Genomic DNA, 24,073 nt, shown 5'->3' with positions numbered 1-24,073 from the left:
GAACGTGTAGATGTTCGTGTTGTTGTGTATTTATTGTAAAAGACACACAGACGCTCCCCCTATTTTTTCCGTTTAGCACAACGAGAGTCCTGAGCAGGCTGCTGTGTGAGAAGAGCGTGAAAAGAAGATAATAAATATTGGGAATAAAATCATTCTCGTGCATGTATATTTATATTTCTACGGTATAAAAGGAGATGTCGGTCACATTTTCGTCCACACGGCCGAGGGGGAAAGGGGAGGTGACCCAGCAGACCATCCAGAAGGTAGGCTTGGAGGTGCTGGAGGAGGGATGCTGGTGCTGATGGTGGGAAAGTGCAGGAGTGAGATGATGATGATGATGATGGTGATGATGATGGTGATGATGATGATGGTGGCAACTGTTCCATCCACACTGATGCAAACAAAACAGGGGCACCTGCTCTTTTTTTGCAATGTGTCCATCCTCAGTGGTCTAGCCACTGATTTTGTGTTAATCAATGCCATTTCTGCGCGTGCTGATCGAGCTGTCATGTGCTTCATGCGTTACTGCAGTTGAGAAGCCATTTGTCACTGCATTCTCTGATTGTTGATGTATTTTAAATGCATACTTACTGAAATGCTGACTGAGTGATAAGCTAAGATTATGCTAATAAGGCTTTTTGTGTGCATTAATAAAGCTTTGATGTTGGTGAACATTTGTGTTTGCTATCTAGATCTTTGTAGGACTGATATGCTGCTGTTATTTCAGTGTCATTTCAAGGCAACATTATTTATTGGTCCCCTAATGGAAATTAGAGGCAGGTAGAGTGGGAAAAATGTATGTATATGTGGGAAAAATGTATATATATATATATATATATATATATATATATATATTATATATATTAGATAATGATGACCTATGTAAACGCAAAATGCTATTTTTTCATGGTGATTTCATGATTTCATTTACTGAAGGAAAAATGCTCTGTTTAGCCCTACCTGGGCTTGTGTGAAAAAGTAATTGCCCCCTTCGCTACTAAATCAACCAGTTAACCGAATTCAATTGACTATTGTTGACTATTGGGTTCAATTTCAATGGCCACACCCAGTAAAATACTCAAGAGACTCAAGACTCAAGTTATAGCAAACATTTGGCTGCAGTTGCCAAAGCCAAGGGTGGCACAACCAGGTATGAGGTCTTTAAGTTCAAGTTCAAGAGGCTTTATTGTCATTTCAGGTATATACAGGTACACAGTGAAACAAAACAGCATTCCTCCAGGGCCATGATGCAACACTGGAACACAAGTGCAAAACAGTGCAATGTACATAGTGCAGACAATGCAGTGCAATAAATACGAAAGACTTAATAAATACATAAACACAGGCAGTACACGGTACTGAGAATATGTAGATTGCACAAAGCAAGATGTAACATACTATGACATATTAGCAGATAGTTTAGCATATTTGAGCATAGCAGCCACTGAGGTAGCAACCAGAACAGCAGTAACGGAATACAGTATTTGGTTGACCAGATATATTATTTATATTATGTAAAGTATTTTAGTGTGAAATGCAATAATTCAATGATGGTTTAGGGGGGCAATTACTTTTTCACATGGATGATATAGGATTTGAATAAATCTTTATTGTCAATAAATGGAATGATCATTTAAAAGCTGCATTTTGTGTTTCCTCGTGTTGTCTTTATCTGAAATATTTAAATGTGATAAATTAGCCAAAGTAGAAGAAATCGGCTCAGGGGCAAATACTTTTTCACAGCACTGTATGTAGTTTAGCGTCTGTGTAGAGTAAGACACAGGGTAGCCCATGATTTCCATGAATAAATGCAGTTGAAGTTATGATATTAAACACTATTAGAAGGAACACTGTCACAATAACATTACTGTGATGTTTAAAGGGAATTTCCACCCATTTTTCGGTGGTTAAAATGTAAACAGTTGTTCAGAGTGGTTTGGTGTGAGATGATCTGTTCTAGAGTCAGAGTTGCACACAGTGGTGGTGATAGGAACCAGACGTCCACCTCTAAAATCTCCCTCACAGAAAGTTATTAAGTGAAATGGTTATAAATACACTGACTGATGTCTGAGACACTGTTTTATGATAGTTCTGAGACGATTTTGGCCTTAAAATGCATTCATGGTGGAGGGATACATAATATGCAGGGTGCTGTGTTGTCTAACTTAAAGGCATGAGCCAGTAATGCTAATGCTGCTGCTAACAATGAATGGAAGTGAATAGTCACCAGTTAGCGTTATCCAAAAGACTTCATACTGACTGGTGGCTACTGGTGTCCAGTCATTGTTAGCAGCTGTTTAAGGGTTACAGTCTCTCTAACTGCTGACCGTAGAGCACGATGTTTACTCTGAGCAAAAAAAACGCATTTCACTGAAACTAGCGGAACGTCACTGCAGGTTGAGGAAGCTGGGAGTGACCTATTTTTATCAGAGAGCGATTTCTGATGAAAATAGAACCCAGAAGAAAGTGCTGCTCCAGGATTTGAGTGCAGAAGCGCTGTAGTACTAAAAAAAGATGGTTCTTCAAGGGTTCTTTAGTAAAGAAAACGGTTCTATATAGAACCATGAACACTCAAAGAACCCTTTGCATGATTAAAGGGTTCTTATCATCGTAGAAGGGTTCTTCAGATGGATGTAGAATGTGCTATAGGTGATTCTGTATAGAATTGTTTTGAAAAGGGTTCTATATAGCTTCCAAAAGGGTTCTTCTATTGTGACGATGTCAAGCTTGTAACAATAGAAGAACCCTTGAAGAACCATTTCTTTCCTCATTTTTTTGGTGTTTATTTTTTTTTACTTTCTTCTTTTCTGTCTTGTTATTTTATTTTCTTTCTTTCTTTTTTATTTGGTTCTTTTAGTTCATTCATTCTTTCTTTCTCTATGTTTTTATTTTTTTCCATTTGTTTATTTGTGTGGTTTATTCTACCTTTTAATTTTTTTATTTGCTATGGATGGTTCTGTATAGAACCTTTTTGAAACAGGTTCTGTTTAGCACCCAAAAGTGTTCTTCTATTGCGAGCTATAAACCTGTAACAATAGAAGAACTATCTAGCACCATATACAACACACTCTCCATCCATCTGACAAACCTTTCACCATGCAAAAAACCCTTTAGTCATACAAAGGGTTCTTTGAGTGTTCATAGCTCTCTATAGAACCATTTTCTTTACAAAAGACCCCTTGATGAACCATCTTTTTTAAGTGTGTACAACAGACAGAAGTTCAAGGTTTAGCTGAAAGAGACTGACCAACTAACCCAGTCTGTGTTTTTCTCTCCTGTACAAGATGCTGGATGAGAACCACCACCTGATCCAGTGCATTATGGACTATCAGAGTAAAGGGAAGACTGCCGAGTGCACACAGTACGTTATGATGATGTCACAGAGCAGAAACACTCAGTGTCAGTATGTAAATGAGCGCTTTGGGTTTATTGTGTTCTGCTGTGTTTGTTCAGGTATCAGCAGATTTTACACAGAAACCTGGTCTATCTGGCTACGATAGCGGACTCCAATCAGAACATGCAGTCCCTCTTACCTGCCGTAAGCTCCACCCACTGCTCACCTGAGGCAGCACAGACTGCTGAACACACATGGCTTTCTTTGCTTTTTTTCTTGCTTGTTTTGTTTCTCTTTTTCATTCTTTTTGTCCTTTGTTTGTTTGTCTCTTCCTTTTTTTTGTTCTGTTTGTTCTTTTTTTGTTTGTCTTTTTTCTTTCATTGTTATTTTCTTTGTTTTTTTTTTACTTTCTTCCTTTCTATCTTTCTTTCTTTCATATTTAGTTATTTTAGCTCATTCGTTCTTTCTTTTTTCTTAGTTTGTTTCCTTATTTTTTATTCTTTTTCAGTTTGGTTACTTGTTTGATTTATTCTGTTTTTCAATTTATTTTCTTATAATTTATTTACTTTGATTTTTGTTTTTTTCATGTTCATTCTTTCCTCATTATTGTGGTATTTATTGTATTTTTTATTTTAGTCTTTTCTATCTTGTCATTATTATGCTTTTTTTCTTTCTTTTTTCTATTTTCTTGGTTTGTTTTTTATCAATCTGTTATGATTCATTCCTTTTTTTGCATTTGTTCTTTTTTGTTTCTTTCTTTTTTTTGCTCTTTCTTCCTTTTTTTTGCTCTTTCTTCCTTTCTGCTTTGTTTTTTCTTTCTTTTCTTTGTTTGTTTTAAATTCCTTCTTCCTTTTTTCTTTTCCTTTTTTTCATTTCTTTTTGTATCTCTTGTTCTAAGGTTTGGCTCAGCTGTGAATATAAGAATATTCAAATAATTTTAATTAATTTTAAAAGTAATTTTGTGATGAACTCTCTCTCTCTTCTCCTTTTTTCTGTGTCTCCCTCTCTTTCTCTGTCTCTCTCTCTCTCTCTCTCTCTCTCTCTCTCTCTCTCGCTCTCTCCCCTCTCTCTCTCAGCCTCCTAACCCCAATATGAGTATGGGTCCGGGTGGGATCGGTCCAAGTGGTGGTCAATCTCTTCACTCTCAGAGTAATCTGAATGACAGCATGGGCTCAGGTCTGCCCCCTACCTCACTGATGCAGAGCCAGCTCAGCAACGGTCAGCCTCTACAGCCCTGCATGAGTCTGTCTGTCTGTCTGTCTGCCTGCCTTGTCTATCTGTCTGTCTTTCTGTCTGTCTAACTGCCTGCCTGTTTGACTGCCACTCTTTTCCGTTGCCTGCCTGTACGTCCCTCAGATCTTTCCATCTCTCGCCATGGTCACTGTCAGCTCACTCACTGTTCATCTTAAAAGTTCAGCAAAAAAATCTAATTTACACAGTTTCCCCTCCAAGTGTAGTCAGGACATGTTCAGTGTCTGAAGTTTACTTCTTTACTTTTAGCACTGGAACTACGAGGCTAATGTAGCTATCAGGCTTAGACCAGTTAGATTTTACTGATTTAACTGAGTGGTATTTATTGTGAACTCTGGAAGAAAAATTGTTTAGTTTACTGTGCTAAAATATCTGTATTTCATTCATTTACTGCATTCATAGCCATGCAACAATAAATGCAGTATTTCTCTGTAATGCTAATTCAAATTGAGCCCTAATTTCTACAAATTCTAAATGTTTATGTGTCAACATCAGCAGATATGTACATGAAAAATAGTGACTATTAGCATCAGCCCATAATTCCTACATCAGTGCATATTGCTAACTGCCTGCCTATATCATGGTGTCAGGTTATTAAATGATTTCTAATAGTCTTGATTATGTGGTTTCTGACACTGTATGGCTCACTGTTATCTATAAAGATAGAATGCAGTTCATTAGCATAGCTAAACACAGTTGTAGTAATTGTCTATGTAATGATACACTATATAGACAAAAGTACTGGAACACCTACACATTACACCTACAGGAGCTTCTATGAGTCCTATTCTTAATCCATAGGTATTAGTATGATTTGGTGCGTCCTTGCAGTTATAACAGCTTCCACTCCTCTAGGAAGCTTTCTACAAGATTTTGGAGTGTGTCTGTGGGAATGTTTGTCTATTCATCCAAAAGACCATTGGTGAGGTCAGGTACTGATGTTGGACAAGAGGGTCTGGCTCACAATCTCTGTTCTAGTTCATCCCAAAGGTGTTTGATGGGGTTGAGGTCAGGGCTCTGTGAGGGCCAGTCAAGTTCTTCCACACCAAACTCACCCAGCCATGCCTTTGTGCACTGGGGCTCAGTCCTGCTGGAACACAAACAGAGAAGTACATGCAGGATATTGTAAAGCAAAGTAGTTCACCAATTTAGTTTTCATATTTACCCCAATTTTACCATAATCAGCTTAACATATAAACTTTACCTAGAATATAGAGTGGTCATTAAAAACACTTAGCTAGCTTTATGAAATACATGCCTAAAAATGATGGTTCGTCAAGGGTTCTTTAGTAAAGAAAATGGTTCTATGTAGAGCCATGAACACTTAAAAAACCTTTTGCTTGATAAAATGGTTATTTGCATGGTGAAATGGTTCTTCACATTGATGGAAAATGTGCTGTATATGGTTCTAAATAGAATCTTTATGAAGAGAATTCTATATAGCACCAAAAAGAGTTCTTCAATTGTAACAAGCCTGATGTCAAGCGTATAACAATAGAAGAACCCTTTTTGGTGCTGTAGAGAACACTTTTCAAAAAGGTTCTGTTTAGAACCATCTACAACACATTCCCCATCAATCTGAAGAACCTCTTGATGATGTAAAGAACCCTATAATCATGCAAAGGGTTCTTTGAATGTTCATGGTTCTTTATAGAATCATTTTTTTTCTAAAGAACCCTTGAAGAACCATCATTTTCAAGTGTACTTTAACCCATTAACTTTACATTCATGATGTAATTTCACTTCATATATAATCCTAAATGTATAATACAAAGAGGTACTATGACTAGCTGATCCAAATTCAGGCTAGCAAAACTACCCTAGCTAGCACACAGCAGTATAAATAAGCAAGTCTGTTTGAGATTTCTTAATAACTCAACACAGATTGAGGCAAATATGTGAAGGTTTAGGCTTGCAGTTAGCATGATGCTAATTGTTAAGATATAAGCTTCTATTTACTTTCTCTACTTCTTAGCTACATTAGCCTTGTAGCGCCAGTGCTAAACCAAAGAGGCAAAATCAAGTTCTGGTTGGTCAATGACATTTGCCATAATGGGAAAACTGTATAAATTAGATTTTCCGCCACACTAAGCTCTCCACCCATCCCGTGTCTTTGTTTCTTTAACGTTATGGTCTACTGATGAACTGAATGTGTGGCGTTGTGTGCACACGTCGTGCCTTTTTTATCTTGACTACGCAGTTTGACTGTGAGTGTGTGTTGTCAGGCCCCAGCCACGCCCCCATGCAGCAGCAGTCCGGCCCCGGGCCCTCCACCTCCATGAGCCTGCCCTCCAGCAGCCATGGCTCTGGGCCTGGCTACAGCCACTCTGTGCCCTCGTCTCAGGGCACCACGCCGCTCCAGGGGCAGGGGGGATACCCGTCCTCCTCCCGCGCCAACCTCAACATGCAGTCAAACCAAGGTGAGCCCCCAGAGCGCTCGCCCTCCAGTCATACCTAACAGAGACACAGGATTGGGTGAAATGAGACCAGTGGTTTAATTTAGTCTGAAGTACAGTAGGGTACTGAGGGTACTGACTGGCTGACCTGATCAAGGTTAGCAGGAATAGCATAACTAACACATAGTAATGTAACTAGAACATTAAGCTAGGAACATAAATATCTATAATTATGAATGTTACATACATTTATATGTAGTTAATCCTGAATGTACAGTGTAGTTCCTGTACTGTGACTAGACTAGATGACCCAATTTTGGCTAGAAAAAACTAGCCTCGAGGGTTTTAAAGGGTTCTTTGGGAAAAGGCATGGTTTTATTGAGAACCATGAGTTCTATATAAAACCATTTGCATGCTTAAACGATTCTTTGCATATGGTTGTGGTTGCATTGAGTTGTATGTAGTTCCATATAGCACCAAAAGAGGTTCTTCTGTGGTATACAGGCTTGACATTGTAACAATCTAAGTGCCCTTATTGGTACTGTATAGAACCATTTTTAAATACCATCCAAAGAACCATTTAAGCATGAAGTGGTTCTATATAGAACTCTTGGTTCTAAATATAATAAGCTACAATTAGCTGACCCTAATCTTAGCTAACAAAACCAGCCTAGTTAGCATTTAGCTACATAATTAACCCATTGATTACATTCATTGTCTGATTTAGGCTCAGACATCCTGAATGCATACTGTAGATTACTGTGACTAGCTTATGTGATTATGATTAGCAAGACTAGCCTAGCTAGAGCATAGTGACATAGAGCATAAAGACATTAGCTACATTAATGAAAATAATTAACACATTCACCTTAAAACATAATCCCTAATGTGCATTCGTAGTGGGCAAACTCTGACTAGCTTGCCCAGTAATGGTTAGATAGACTAGCCTAGCTAGTGGATACCAGCATACATGTCACTTCAGATCTAATCCTGAGTGTTACTCATTTAGTATGGCTCATACTTCATTTTTTATCATAGTAAATAAAGGATTAATTTAGTCACAACCTACAGGGCTAAAGTAGCTCAATTGCTAAAAAGGGGTAAAGACCATTTTTCTTTGGTATTTCAAGGATGTCAGGATTCTAAAGGTCGCTGACCTCTTTCTTGCTCCCAGACAACCAGGTTAGCAACAGGAAAACGTTTCCGTTTTATTTTTCCTTGCTGTGTGAAAATTTTGCATACAGTGGTACAAATGGGCAGCTATGAATCATAGAATTCCATTCCATTTAATTTCATTCTATTCCATTTCCATTCCATTCTCCTATCATTCCTGTTGCCGTCCAATGTCCATTCTAATTCCATTTTCATTCCATTCCATTCCATTCCATTCCCATTCTATGCCATTTAATTTTATTTCATTTTGTTCCCATTCCATTTAATTTCATTTCATTCCCATACCATTCTTATTCCATGCCCATCCCTATTCCATTCTATTTTCCTTTTCATTTTCATTCCAGTTCCTATTCCCATTCCTATTCCAGTCCTATTCCGGTGCATTCTGTTCTGTTCCTTTACGTTCCTGTTCCTGTTCCATTCCCATTCCCATTCTATTCTATTTAGTTTCATTTCATTCTGTTCCCATTCCATTCCATTTCATTCCATTTCATTCCCATTCCATGCCCATCCCCATTCCATACCATTTTCATTCCTATTCCCATTCCCATTCCTATTCTATTCCTGTTCCTGTTCCATCCCATTCCCATTCCAAACTTTTGTTACTACAGTGTTCTTCACTACAGTGATGATATGCTGAAATAAAACAGTGTTGCAATGTTGCAGTCAGTGCTTGTGTGCATTGCTTATGAGTGTAAAAGCGTGAAAAAAGAAATGTTCCAGTGTTTGGTTGCCTTAATCATCATTAGACTGAATGATATGGAAGTGAAAAGAGTGAAGATATACTCACAAGTTGAATAGTGCAAGTAGAACATCAGTGTGAACAAGAACTGAAGTAATGTTCTCAGCATTTATGTTCTTAGTGTGTGCAGAATACAGTTTTTTAAGTGTTGCTTTATAGCTCCTGTCCTTGAAAATGAGGCAGCTAAAAACAAACACATTCAGTTCATCACTGGGAGTCCGCCTCTTCCTCTGCTGTTTAATTATTTACCCTCCTCTTCTAACAGGCTTCCCTGACCTTTAACCTTCCCCTCTGACATGCTGCCCCTTTTGTTCCCCCCGACTGTCAGCGTTTCCTCGTTGTGCGAGCATTTATCCAAGCTTGGCTTCTGCTCTTTTTTTCCACAACGAATTTTTCAGTTTCCCTGACAGATCCCCTCCCAGCTTTCCTGATGCAGCTTCTGAACGGCTTCTCCTTGACCTTCACGATCTTTCCTGGAGGAATTTTTCTCATTTCTTTGTGATAAAGTTGCTGTTCTTATGGTAATGTGTGTGGTGTCACCCCCTCCTGGTTCTTCTCAGTCTCTATGATGCATCAGCAAGGTGCAGGACCCCACTATTCTTCGTCCCAGGCTGGGGGTCAGCACTACCAGGGCCAGCAGTCCTTGGGCATGATGGGTCAGGGAAACCAAGGCAACAGCATGATGCCACAGAGGCCCATTGGAAGCTATCGTCCCTCTCAGCAAGGTAAGTGGAGCGTCCTTCCTCTCGTTCTGTTTGGTGTGGTTTGGTGCTGGCTGCTGGATGTGTTAGTGCTGGAGAAGGTGGTTCTGTATAGTGCTGAGAAATACATGGTTATTTACTATTTTTCCCACAATTACCCAAATTGTAGTCGATGAGTCAAATGTGGTGGGCTACCTCAAAATGTGTATGAGCTTGTTAAGTTTCATGAGAATTGTTCAAAGTGGTCATTTTTGTGAACTAAACACTGCTCTGAAAGGACTAATGGGCATGTGGTGACCATATTATGTACAAGTATCTACACTTTGTTAATCATACTTGACCAGTGCAGAAATAAAGAAGCAGTGTTTGGCTTATTGACTGAGGGAAATGAAGTAAATGTGATCAAAAGTGGCATCATTTTGTATAGACTGTGGAAGGAGGACACAGTGGTGAGGTCCTATATAGAACTGTATGCAAATGTAAAGCTTGTTGGTGTGGATATCTCAGCTCAGTTTATTAAGAGGAGAGATGTGGGCTGGTCCAGTTTGGTTTAGCTATATAATATAAGCCCATAGTGAGGTTTGACTAGTAGCAATGTTCCTGACTAGGCCTGGACGATATCTAAAAATAAGTAGGACAATATATTATTATCTATTACATTGCACTGAAGTTGTTGCAGCGATTTTGGAAAGTAGTGATGAGGAGAACATTTATCTGCTATATTACTCATACATTCCACTAGTTTCATGAATCTAGGACGTTGGTAAACACATTTCAAGCACCAAAACAATTCATCCACGTGAGCAATGCTGTTTTCACAAGCAATATTAAGAATTTCCACTTTCACCTTTTCAGCTTTTGGGCCCAGTTATCTCTGTAGTCAGTGCTCCAGGTCAAACGGGCCTCATTACAGAGAGAGCTGAGATCGTTCTCAACATTTTGATATATAACATCAACAACAACATTTGATATTTCCTCGTCCAGGCCTATTCCTGACCTCTCCTCCCTTAAGACAGGCTTGAATTTGGGCTCAGGTTTTCTGGTTAACTGAGAAATCCTGCTGAACTGTCGTCTAGCAGGTTGATGTTGGACCAGACGGTCACGTGACCGAGTGTGTGCCATTAGTGGTGTGTGACAGCGTTCCGGGACGAGATGGTCACGTGACCGGCTGCTGGTCGCTTGAAGGAGACGAGAGGAGAAATTAATCACGGCTGTCGCTGCTCGTCCAGGAACTCATAGATCTCTGCGTTCTCGCTGTGTCAGCACATGACTGAATACAGGGTTTGGGAGAGCGCTTGGTGTTGGCGGATGGTGGAAGCTTTTGTGCAATTGTCTGTGAATATCTCCATGATCAGTTTTCTACTGCAGGTCTAAACTGTGCTCAGAAGGCAGAGGATAGCTTAGTAAACAACGAACAGACAATGATATTAAAGCGGTTCATTGTGTTTTAGTCTTTTAACCCTATGATGTGACAGACTCTTCGTTCTTCTGGTGCTACAGAAGCAACTAAAGTAGGTTCTGTTTGTAGGGGTGTAACGATACATGTACAATGTCACCATTTCTGATTCTGAGATTAAAAATCGATTCAGTTTACAGTCGAATTTAAAATGTCGATTTCATTTAAATTTAGTTCTGCTTGGTTTGGCTAAGAGTTCTCCGATAGATCTCTTTCAGCGTCTGCCTTGCTGCCCTCTAACAAAATAAACCCGAAAAAATATCGCCCCTTCAATTTATAAGCCATTCTTGTCCTCACCTGCCTACATTGGGCTGTGGTCCTCATCTGCAACTGCTCACCTTTAGCCTTCATAATCTGCACCACTGCAGTAGAGAAGCCCCACAACCCTCACAACCCCCTAACACAACAGAACAGCCTACAGACCCATCATACAAACCAGAAACCAGCCAAAAACAGAAACTTGAATGTTGAGAAAACAGAAGTCAATATTTAACAATATTAAATCATTAGCTAGTTGTGCTACAGAGTATCTACAAGTCAAAGCCAAAATTAAACTGTAGCTGAAATATTCAGCTGTGGCTGTGATATGGACTGAAAAGCCAAAACAATTTCCTTGGAAGTTTGGCTGTCCGATGATGTTGTATTAGCATCAGTTTAAAAAGATGCAGTGGCACTTTACAGGACTCGGAGAAGCCTGTGCTAGCCTTCACCCTCCTAGCACTGGTAGTGTTGTGTGATTGGGGGAGTCCTAACTAGTGGGTGGAATTAGATATGACTAAATTTGGGAGGAAAAAAAAACAGTTACTTGAGTGTGAGGGTGTGCACAACGTAAGCCCCGCCCACTTTACTCTGATAGGCTGCATCTAGATGACTAGTTTTGATCATTGACAGTAGCCAATATGATGATATTTAAAGGTGTTATGATAAATTATGTCAAAATCTCTCAAAGCATGTTCTTTAGTACTTTTAGAATGGTGACCAACTGCATGTTTTATGGCAAAGAGAGCATTGTTAATCCTGTTTCACTGAATTTAGTGCGACGTGAAAAGTTAAATAAAAATCAGATGTACTGATGTAAAAAAAAATAAAAATATCGTGACATCATGTTTTGATATTACATCATTTTTGGAGTATCGCGATGCTGTATTTTGGTTTAATTGCCCACCTCTAATTGATGGTGGTTTCCACATTGTATATTCCAGTACACTGTTTCAAACGTCCATTTGTTCTATGTTTTCATACTATATTGAAATCATTACACCCTTACTGCTTTCTTATTATGGTTTCACATCCTCTAGTTTACTAATTCTGCAAAGGAAGTTTGTGCTGGAGATCTTTCTAGATAGTTAAGTCAAATTATTACAGTGTGTGTTCTGTTGAAAATGGTGGCAGGAAGTGTTATGAAGTAAGTTGGAAGTCTCGCTAATTTTTGTTGACCTGTCTTATTAAGTCTTTTGTGTGTGCTTTTGGGTCGGTATATGGTGCACTTGTGCCTGATATGAGGTGTTTTGCTAAGTTTGAAGGAAGTTGGGATATCTGGAGTTTCTGCACACCAGCACTAAAAATGCTCTTTCCCTTTTTTGGCCATGTTGGAATTCTCCTTAATTCATTTGTATCTCCTTCCACTTGCACTCAGTTTACTCTGCAAATTCCCTTTTTTTCACATCATCCCCATGGATTTTCCTTTTTTTTTGCCCCTCTTCTTTTTTAAATTTTAGGGTTTTTAATGACTTGCTTTGCAGATTCCAGATGAGGGACCATTTTATTTGTCACAAATCTTACTAGTTATAAGCAGACCTGATCATCTTTGTACTGATTGTGAATTATTCCCTCATGATGGCATTAGTCATGCTAAACCCTCATAAAGCTATAGATTTTATTCCATCTCACAGATCCCCTCTCTCAAGAAAAAACAAACCCAAACATTGTCAAGCCCCCTTTATGACCCCCCTCTAGAGCCCTATGATCAGCCTCTTGGCTGATTGGCTGATTAACCCTTAAATTCATGGGTATTTCTGCAACAGAGAGTTTAAACTTTGGGTTTTTTAGTGATGTGGCATTTATATTTAACACAGACAGATACATTGTCATGATAGTGTAAAACTCACAATATTTCACTAACAAATTAACATATCAGAACTTACAATATTTGTTATATTTTGATATTTGTCATTTATCTAGTCTTTACAAATAACAAAACAGCATTCATAACAACTTGACTGTGTCAGGCATTAGTTTGTATTAAACAACTAGCAACCCTGTACATTTTTTTTTACAGAAAAACAATTCTTTAAATATTTTTGTAATTATTTTGGTGTTTCAAACAACAGTATTTCAGGAGAAATAAGGTTTTTTTTGATAATTTCAGGAAATAATGTCACATTATACAAAATTCTTGGAAAACAAATTCATTTTTAAGTCATAGCTTTTGAACTATTTATTCTAGATCATGAAATTTTCAGGGATTGTTCTTTGTTTATGGTATACTTAAATGTACTAAAACAGAAGACATAGAGATGCATGTTTGAAGTTCTGGAAATCTACAATTTTTTGTGCATTGGATCAGATTTTGCCCTCTATGTCTCCACACTGAAGTACATCAGATATTTGATACTGCTATTATTACTCATATCACAATACTGTTTTGCCAGTTAGATATTAATCTTAAATGAATACTTTATATAATTGAAAAGAGTATTGCAGTTAACAATTGTACCAAATATATTGTAGATTTTACTAGTTTGTTTAATAGTAGAACAGGGCATCACAGAATTTACTTGAAAATGGGTTAATGGATTATTTAGATATTACATATTTTTATATCTACTGTCACAAGTGTATTTGACTATAAGTACAGTTTGGCTAAAGATAACACACCTAATTGGAAAAAGTTTAATGTTACATGAGTAAGAAATACCAAAACATCAGAGATCTGGCGATACTGAGGGCCAGTTTTTTTCCAGATTTTCAGAAAGTCATAAAATGCAAAACATGCCTTGGGATCTTCTGTTTTGCTAAGATTAAACATACTTTAAATCAAAGAATCTGAAGCATGAATAGTTAACAAGTACAAGTTTTTCACCTTTTTCTGTAGGCAAATATTCTGTATTTCTGTTATACTTTGTAAAGCTATATCTCAGGCAGCAGTAGGGATATAGGCCTATTTTTTTGCACAATATCTGTTGGAAACATTGGCATTATTTCCTGAAAATATGCATTTTTTTTCCCTAAATCTGGTACTTTGAGGTGGATTTACCCATATATTTTATTGATCGCTGAGGGTGCTGTAGTAGAAAAAACACTGACAATATGTGCACATAACACAAATAAAAACATAATTATACATTGGTAAATAGTTTGACATAAATGTAGCACTGTGCAAAAGTCAGAGACTAACTTTCATTTATTGAATTTCCTTTCAAAACAGCCTTCAAGCACAAGTTATTAATTCCTTAAGATATATTTTTGTTCAGCCTTCCACTGTGAGAAGACAACTCAGCACTATGGGTCTGAAAGGATGTGTAGCTGTCAAGAAGCCTCGCTGAGAAAAGGAGACAGACACATCAAACAAAGAAGCTGAACAATGGACTGACCACCCCAGAGTCCAGACCTCAACATCACTGAATGTGTTTAATTACTTCAGAAAATGATCAACCAACTTCTGACTGAACTTTGGAGGTGTGTCTGCAGATTTCTTTGAGAAACTGAAAATGAGTCTCCTGAAAAGAATGGAAGCTGTAATAAAAGTGAAAAAGAGTGTTTTCTGCCTTTTTCCCAGCATTGAAAAGTGGGTAACTTGGACTTAAGGGCCTTTTTAACTGGAAAAGAAATTAAAATAAAGTGAAAGTCTCTGACTTTTGCACAGCACTGCAGGTTGAGATGGGGACCAAAAAATGGATGGGGTAAAGAGGTAAAGAGGTAAAGGGGGGTGAGGATAAGGGTCACGAGTGGCCCGAGGTATAAATTTAAGGGTTAACCAACCCTGGTGTCACCCTGTCTTTCAGGATCTGCCCCGCAGTACATGGGCCAAGAGGAGTTCTACGGAGAGCAGTACGGACACACTGCCAGCTCCAGCGAGCCCATAAACCAGCAGTATTACCCCGATGGTAATCACACGGACGCTCAACCCTCACACACACACCCACACGCACCAAAGTACACACTCATCCACCTCCTCAAACCCTGGAACATCTCCCCCCCCCCTTCTTCCTCTGCCTCAGTTTTGTCCGGAGTCGCTGGGAGAACCCCTTTCTTTTCCTCTTCCCTCCTGCTTTTCATGTGCTTCTCTTTACATTTTGCATCTCAGCGACTAAATTCCAATTCCAAGACTCTCCCCTTTTGCGAAGATGCTTTTGACCTGTACTTTCCTCCCTTGTTACATCTGTCACTATCTATTTTTCCTTATCTACCCCCTCTGCCCCCCCTCGTGCACTGAGGCTGATCTCAGAACAGCTCTTCCTCCTCTTTGATTGTGAACCTTTTTTTGGTGTGCCGAAATTTCAGATCTATCTTTCCTTTTCCGTTTTCCGCCACCTTTCTTTGGTATGGAGTTAGGTGTGGTAGGCTGAGGCGTGTCCGTGTGGGTGTGGGAGGAGCATTGCCTGGTCTTTGCCATTCAGTGTTGGGGTCTGAATTGTTTTGTGCCCTGGCGGAGGGCGTGTGCACAGTGTTTTGTGTGTGTTTGAGCTGATGTTATGCCCCCTGCTAGGTCATGGAGAATACTCCTATCAGCAGTCCTCCTACGGAGAGCAGGGCTACGAGAGATCATTTGAAGAATCCTCACAGCACTATTATGAAGGCGGTGGGTACCAAAACACACAAATCTACATAAGGACTTCATAACATAAGTATTGAAGATGCACTGTGTAAGATTTTCAGACCACACTGTCTGTCTTTACGCACGTAGGCTCAAAAAGAAGGTCCGGCTTGATGTTTAGCTCTCAAATGAGCTCAAAATCAACATTATACTGATGAGAATATGATGACAATAGTAAATAAATCACTCACATCCTCAGAAGGCGCATCCTTCACCAAGTTGGCTGATTTCTCCTTGAATTTTCTTTCGATCAACAGACTCATCCACTCGGGGGAAGAAGCACAACCCACACTACAAAGTGTTCTTCCACACGTTGCATGCGGTTACACATTTCCACCAGGCATCCAAATCTTACATAGTGCAGCTTAAATAAACATATTAAGAAACAGTTCTTGAGTATTTAAGAATTGCTTATATCAGTGCTCACAAAATGACATTACCTAAGTGAAAATGTAAATGAATAGCGCATTGAATTTATTTGAAGGCTACCAATAAAGAGACATTATGACACATGCATAAGCACTGAATAATGTGTTTATAAAGCTGTACTTGAGCATTTATGAGCAACCTATACCAGTAATTTCAAGGCAGTGTAAGATGTTTTATAAAGTAAATGACACTTTAAGTGCTCTTAAAGTAAAGGGTAACTCTACATAGGGACCTTATAACACATGCATAAGGCACTGAATAATCTATTTCTAAAGCAGTGCTTAAATATATAGGAAAAACTTATGCCATTAATCACAAGACGACACACGATGTTTAATAAAGTCATAACATTGTATTGAGATAAAGGCAATTAAACTAAAGAGTAACTCTTTGTTTAAAAGGGCTTCATAAACTTTGAATGATGTATTTGTAAAGCAGTACTTGAGTGTTCATGAACAGCCAAAGCCAGCAATTTCAAGATAACATAACGTAAGATGTTTTATAAAGTAAATTGCATGGTACTGACATAAAGGCCCTTTTAACTCTCAATTTCTTCATATTAACTCTTAATATGAAGGCTACCTACATATGGACTTTATAACACATGCACAAGAATTGAATAATGTATTTTTAAAGCAGTACTTAAATATTTATGAAAGACTTATGCATTAATATTCATAAGTGTATATGAAAGTTCTCTATTTATACTTGAGTATGTCAGTACATAATCCCTTGCACTTTAAATGTACTTTAGTATCAAAAGTAAAAGTACTGTGAGTTATTACAGTTACTATGCTTGTTATTATTTTGATGAACAGTTTCTATTAAGGAGACCTGCATACCCACAGAGATGAGAAACGGTTAGCTGTTCACAGCTCTCCTTAACTGTACTACTCAAGTAGGAATATCTAGAACTGATGTATATGGAGTTGTTAACCAGGCCTCTGCTTTATAAGCTCCACTGCTTGGGAATGTTGCTTCATAACAGTATTATAAATGGGATGTGTCTGTCAGTTCACTCAGAGCAAAAAATTAACTGAGCAAAACAAGTAATTTTATTGATTTTTTTAAAAACTCAAATGGAAAACCTGGCCAGGACTGTACTGCAGTAATAGTACACCATGTTGAGGAAACACTCTTAAAATTATGGTTCTTTGAGGGGTCTTTAGTAAAGACAATGGTACTATATAGAACCATGAACACTTAAAGAACCATTTCCATGGTTAAATGGTTCTTTGCATAATGAAATTAGTTATTATTAGAAATGATTAGTGGTAATAAGGCACAAAAAACAAACCTTGTTAAGAAATTGCTATACAAATGATTCTATTATTTTTACTATTATATTGTTATTATTAGATTATATTCTTAGCATGAAGTAAATTCACATCTTATTAGTGGAGAAAAGGCAACATTTTATTCCTACAAGTTCTACATTCTTAGAAAAAATGGTTCTATAGTAAAGGGAGTTGTTCTGTATAGAACCATTTCATGCTAAAATGGTTCATTGCATGGTGAAATTCTTCTTCAGATTGATGGAGAATATGCCGCATATGGTATTGTATAGCACCAAAAAGGGTTCTTCTGTTGTTATAAGCTTGATGTTGTCAACTCTTTTTGGCGCTATTCAGAACCATATACAACACATTCTCCATCAATCTGAAGAACAATTTCACCATGCAAAGAATCATTTTAGAACAAAATGGTTCTTTGAGAGTTCATGGTTCTATACAGATTGTGTTTAATAAAGAACCCTTGAAGACCTTATACATGTATCTGTTATCTTGATCAAAATCAGTTTGATTAGAACCATCCTGTTTGAACTAAGCCACTATGTAAGATAAAGCTTACTATAATAATTATATCAGGAATGAACAATAATATTTGTCAATAATATTGATCAATACTATAATATTTAGATGTTTCTGGGTTACTGCACTAAAAAATCTGCGGCTTATTAATTTCACTGCATATGTAACTCTACTCTGTTTTTTCAGTCCCGCCCCCGCCCACTCTCTCAAGATTTCATCCCACTCCCACCACTCCCACAGAAAATTGGAATCATTTGTCCTGTTCCCACCCGCAACCGAAACGTTTTGTCCTGCTCTCGCCCGTGCAATCCTGTCACGGCGAACTGACATCCAATATCTGACACAGTCTCTTCACAAATACATTATTCTCTGCTGAAATGACAGCAGTCATGGTCGTCAGGCTCACTGTGAAGTAACTTCACCAATTGCCATTTTTTCCCGGTAAACACAAAGCAGGAATTAAACCACAAAGCGGTAATTTTTGGTGTTTTGCTGGGCAACTGTGACCATTGGACCGGAGGCTCCGTCGTCTCTGTGACAATCTCCAAGTTTACATGCTTCGCAGCTCTTTAGAATGACTTCATTAACTGTTTTACTGTTATTGTTTTATATTGTATAAATTTGGGGGATTTCTCTCTATGTGTGTTTCGTCCCGCTCCCACCTTCAGTGGGCTCGTTTCCCGGTCACTCCCACACCTGACACTGAAAATTAGTCCCGTGCCGCAAGATATTGTGATGACTCCCACAAGTGCAGACCTCTACTCTACAGATATAAATATTACATCTCTCTGTAATGCTACTTCAGTTAAACCTAGTCCCAGTTTCTACATTACATATACATGTTTATATATCAGGATTGGCAGATATGTCCAAGAAGGATATTGTTGATGTGTTAAATTGTGTTGTTGTGTTGTAGGAAACCCTCAGTACAGCCAGCAGCAGCCGCAGTATCAGCAGAGTTCAGGACAACAGCAAACCTTCAGCCAACAACAGTATCCCTCACAGCCGGGCTATAGCGGGCAGCCACAGGGTTACGGTAATGACATACACATTCAAAAATGCATGTTGGAATGTATTGTTTTTTCTTTTTTTGATATTTATGTGCAATCTTTATTGTATAATGTTTTATGTTTTATATAAAGTAACACAAATATTGATATGATGTGCTGAACTCATTCATGTCCAACGACAAAATCTAATATGATGAGGAAAATGTTACATAACTTCTGATTGGGCTAAAGTAATGAAATTGTATATACTTATACCATGAATGAATGACTACATGTAATACTTTTACTCTTAATCTTGGATTTTCTATTGTTTTGTTAAAAAATCTGACTACATTTAATGATAAAGTGATCAAAACTCCTTTTTAGCCTTATATTTTGATTGATTTTTAAGAAAAATCTAATTTGAGCTTGCATATGGACCCCAATACAAATAAAATTTGAGATGTGACTCACTCACAACTTAAAAAGCCATGCCACGTCCATGATGACCAGTCCGTTTGTGTGTTTAGGTCCGGGTCAGGGAGGCCCCTCTCAGTACTCTCAGTACCAGCAGGGTCAAGGTCAGCAGTATTCTTCATATCGCTCCACACAGTCAGCGCCTGGGGGTCAGCCACAGAGACCCTACACCTACGAACAGGTACACCACATCTGCAACATACACTTCTGAACCCTCACAGACCCTTTGCTGCAAACATCACATCCTCATATCTGACATTTTTCTTAGATTTTAGTTTTTCCCATGAGTGTCCACTAATAATGTTTGTGTTGTTTTATGTACCATAAACAGTCATAATTAATTTCTACACAAACAGCCTGTTTATCACTTAATTATTAATTATTTATTAAACAGGCTACTTTGTTACTGTGACTTTAAGACTGAAATATGTGTGTTCTGTGTTCTGATTGGCTGGACTTATTCAAAAAGCACTCAGAGCTATACTGTCTTTATATCCTTAGTGGATATGATAATGTCATTATTTAAAGAGCACTTTTGATACTGGTGGGAGCTCAAAGTGCTTTTCAGACATGTTTTACAGTATACATGTGAATTAGTTGCTGCATGAACAATGAATTCAAAACAGGCTGTTTTTGCAGTTTAGTTTCTGTGTCCTGTATGGACTAGAGAGTGAACTTTTACCAATGTTTACAAATTATTTCAAACTCCTGTTTTGCAAAAAAGCGAGGAAAGTTAATTTTTTTAAGTTCACTTACAGTTGGCTGGGGCAGATCTAGCAGGGCAGAAATTTCACCATCTGGCTTGTGGCAAAGGTGGCTGTAACAGTAATAATCAGACTTGAATTGGGATCCAGACATGAGCCAAACTTTATTTACAGCAGGGGAAAAGTGTGCTGGTAGTAGAAAAGCTAGTCCAGTTCAAAAGGGGGAAAAAACAGTCACAAACAAAGCTGAAATCCAAATATGGGCAAAACCGGAAAACAGGCAGAATGTCAAAACAAGAGTTACGCAATGAACCATCAATCACAAGGTTTGGAATTGCAAGCCTAGGCTGTGTCGCTACCCAATTTGTACCAGAAACCTGTTTTAGACTACACAATCGCGAAAAAGTGTTTTGCTGTCTGATATTGGCTTTGTGTAATGAATGTAATAAATGCTGCCTACTCATACAGTATTCTGAGGAACTAACGTAGCCATTCATGCCCAAATTGATGTTTATGTAAAACGCTGCCTGAGGTTCACTTTTTTGAAGGCAGTGTAGATGTATCCTAGCCTTCTTAAAACACTGGAAGAAAGATGCTAATGCTAACAGCTAGCAGTGAGGTGTTGTATCTTGGCAACAGCATAATGTATCACTGCCTTTGAAGCATGTCTCAAACACGATTCATTTGCAGGTTGGTTAATTGTAGCGTCGCCTTCTGAGACAAGTCAAATCAAGTCAGGCTTTATTGTCATTTCATATATATACAAGTACACAGTGAAACGAAACAACATTCCTCCAGGACCATGGTGCAACACAGGAACACAAGTGCGAGACAATACAGTAAACACAGTGCAGTACAATAAATAAATACGAAAGACAGGACACAGGCAGTACACGGTACTGAGAGTATGTGGAGTTGTGCAAAGGAGGATGTAACAAACTATGACATATTAGCAGATTAGCAGATAGCCTAGCATATATGAGCACAGCAGTCACTGAAGTAGCAAGCAGAGCAGCAATATACATTATGCAGTATTTGGTTGATACAGTAATTCCAACAGCTAACAATGTTAAAGTGAAGTATAAAATGTGCAAAAAATGCAAAGTTAGATGTTGTTGTGGAAATAAAATGTGCAAAAATCCAAGTATTCAGATATACAGTCATGTCAAATGAAGTGTTTCAGTGAAATGCAGTAACTATATCTATGCAGTGTTCCATAATTTGGAACTGCAAAAAGTGGGGAGTGAGTTAGTCCCATATTGTTATGTATATGTGTGGGTCCGTGTGGGTGTTACGTATATGTGTATGTGGGTCCGTGGGAGTTGAGACACTGACTTATTAGATGACAAGGCATCAAGACAGCTGCCTTGAGTTTGGCACACGCTGACGTGCCTTTGCTGCGCATGCGTGGTCCAAATCGGGTTTCTGGTTCAAATCGGGTAGTGACAGGCTCAAACGAGACTTTGAAAAGACTTCAGGTGAGCAGTCAGCAGATTAAAAGTCAGGGAAGAGTGACCTCTGCAGGCGAGGAGGGGAATCCCCAGGCAAGGTTGGCATCCTATGACAGTGCCATGTTTAAAGTCACTGAGCTCTTCATTACGACCCATTCTACTACCAGTGTTTGTCTATGGAGACTGCATGGCTATGTGCTTGATTTTATACACCTGTCAGCAATGCACCTGAACTTAGTAATTAGGAGGGGAGTCTACATACTTTTGGCCATATAGCGTATTTCTGCATGCTTTCCTTATTCAAGTCAAGTCAAAGTTTTTTTTATATAGCACTTTTTACAGCAGACGTTTTACTAAAATTCCGGGTCCAAGCCCCCATGAGTGACAGTGGCAGGGAAAAAAAAGAGCAAGAGGAAGAAACCAAGAGGAACCAAGACTCAAAAGTGGAACCCATCCTTCTCTGGTCCACACCAGATAGCAAACAATAACAGCAGAGAATGAGATTTGACCATCAGTATAAGATACAGAAAAGGGGAAAAACAGGAATAGCAATGTCCATGATTAAAAATGCAGCAGTATCATCAAGAGGGTCAGTTCATGCAGGTGAGGTTTGCACAGCGTTGTACAGCGGTAAGCTCCATGGTGGTCAGACTGGTCCAGGAGATGGGCAAGCAGTAGGCACCTAATCAGAGCAGATGAAGCAACAGCATCAGAACGCACAGGATGGGCAGCTGTTCAGCTCAACAAAGAAACACACAGGCAGTTAGTTCTGTTAAGAGAGACTGATTACAGTATACAGTGTTAACAGAGCAGCAGAGACTCCGGCAGTTCGAATTATTACAGCCTAACTAAGAGGGAGAGTCAGAAGGTAACATGAGGACTCCCTGAAAGGCTCCCCTCCGCTCCACTGTCAACAAACCTGAGTAAGTGCGTGAGAGCAGCAGGACGACAGCACCAACACTGGAAGATTGCTCCAAAGCTGGGTGGCTTTGAATGAAAAGGCTCTTGTAGGCTGATGTAACTTTATTAACTGTAGGTACTAAAAGTAAGCCAGCACCTTGTGATCTAAGTAGGCATGATGGTTCGTAGTAAGAGATAAGTTCACTCAGGTACTGAGGGCCGAGGACATTTAGAGCTTTATATGCCAGTAAAAGAATTTTGTACTCATTATCTTCTTTTTTTAAACTGTTTTCCCTGCAGGGTCAGTATGGAAACTACCAGCAATAAGGACATGCGGCTCTGGCGATGGCAGTTCTGTTGATCGAGCAGGATTACACTGTATACATCCCAGCGTAGTGATGCTGAAAAGTAAAGCTTGTCCTGCTGCAGTCGGCTAAAAGAAACTCAGCTTCCGTCTGCTGCAGACTGATATTGGAATCCACTTTCCTGTCTCTTTAACTGTTAATATTTCACTACTTTATTTCACCTACCTCCTTTTCATTTCTCAGAGGACTTTAGAACTGGTATCTCTGTACAGAGACAAAAATAGATATGCTTACTTAACAGAAACAAAACAAACAGAAATATAATCCTGTTCATATTTTCATATTTAGTGCGTCAACTGTGATTTTCTTTTTAGTGGAGAAAATAAGACGAGCGTATTAACCTACCTGGCGTAATTCAGCTTGAGCCGGGAGTTTTATAGATATATGCATATATACACATATATTTTTATTTTGTTTTTGGTTTGTTTTATATGTAGAGGGGTTAATGAAGCATTCACATTGGCTGTTTCTTTATTTTCTTATTATATTTTCCAACCTAATCTGTTACGCTTTATTCCTGTTAGTGCTGGATGGTGTTGATGAAATTAAATATTATAATTTTTCCCAAATATATTACAATATCAAATAATGTTCATGTTAATATTAATAAAGCTAATGAACCCATACATTAATAAAGTTATGAAATTAGCATTAATAAAGTTAACCCTTGCGTTAAAGGGGAATTCCACCAACTTTTCAAAATTGTCTACTTAATGTTTGAGATGTAAGCAGAATCATTCAGAGTGGTTAGGTGTGAAATAGTTCAGATTTCTTTACAGTGGTGGTGATAGGAAACAGGGGTCGCCAAGACTACAACACAAATATAGACATTTTATTTACTATCCAAAACCACCAGTGAACCTATACGTGTCTTCTGAGTTTTATATGGAATGTTTGAAGGTAAAATAGCAGAAAATCTGAAATAGTCATTTTTCTTTGGGGATTATTTTGCCACACAATGCTCTGCATATTATGTATCCCTCCACCAAGAATGGAGTTTAAGGCCAGAATCTTCTCAAAACTATCGTAAAACAGTGTTTCAGTCCTCGGTCAGTGTATTCATGACCATTTCATGCAA

At 38.4% G+C, this 24,073-nt stretch overlaps 1 protein-coding gene across 1 annotated transcript; it reads left to right on the top strand.

The window, feature by feature from the left end:
• Positions 1 to 87: 87 nt before the first annotated feature.
• LOC118822464 (calcium-responsive transactivator-like) lies at positions 88 to 23,023 on the top strand. The gene is made up of 11 exons (XM_036591530.1): positions 88 to 263; positions 3,285 to 3,361; positions 3,454 to 3,538; positions 4,411 to 4,552; positions 6,811 to 7,005; positions 9,457 to 9,621; positions 15,058 to 15,159; positions 15,762 to 15,854; positions 19,026 to 19,145; positions 19,629 to 19,756; positions 22,931 to 23,023. Exons 1-11 carry the CDS (start codon positions 195 to 197, stop codon positions 22,955 to 22,957), a joined length of 1,203 nt encoding a protein of 400 aa, XP_036447423.1. The 5' UTR covers positions 88 to 194; the 3' UTR covers positions 22,958 to 23,023.
• The last annotated feature ends 1,050 nt before the right edge of the window (positions 23,024 to 24,073 follow it).

Source organism: Colossoma macropomum, unplaced genomic scaffold (assembly GCF_904425465.1).
Source record: "Colossoma macropomum unplaced genomic scaffold, Colossoma_macropomum, whole genome shotgun sequence".
Taxonomy (NCBI): domain Eukaryota; kingdom Metazoa; phylum Chordata; class Actinopteri; order Characiformes; family Serrasalmidae; genus Colossoma; species Colossoma macropomum.
The sequence above is the reverse complement of the archived record's forward strand: the minus strand, read 5'-3'. Positions and strand labels throughout refer to the sequence as shown.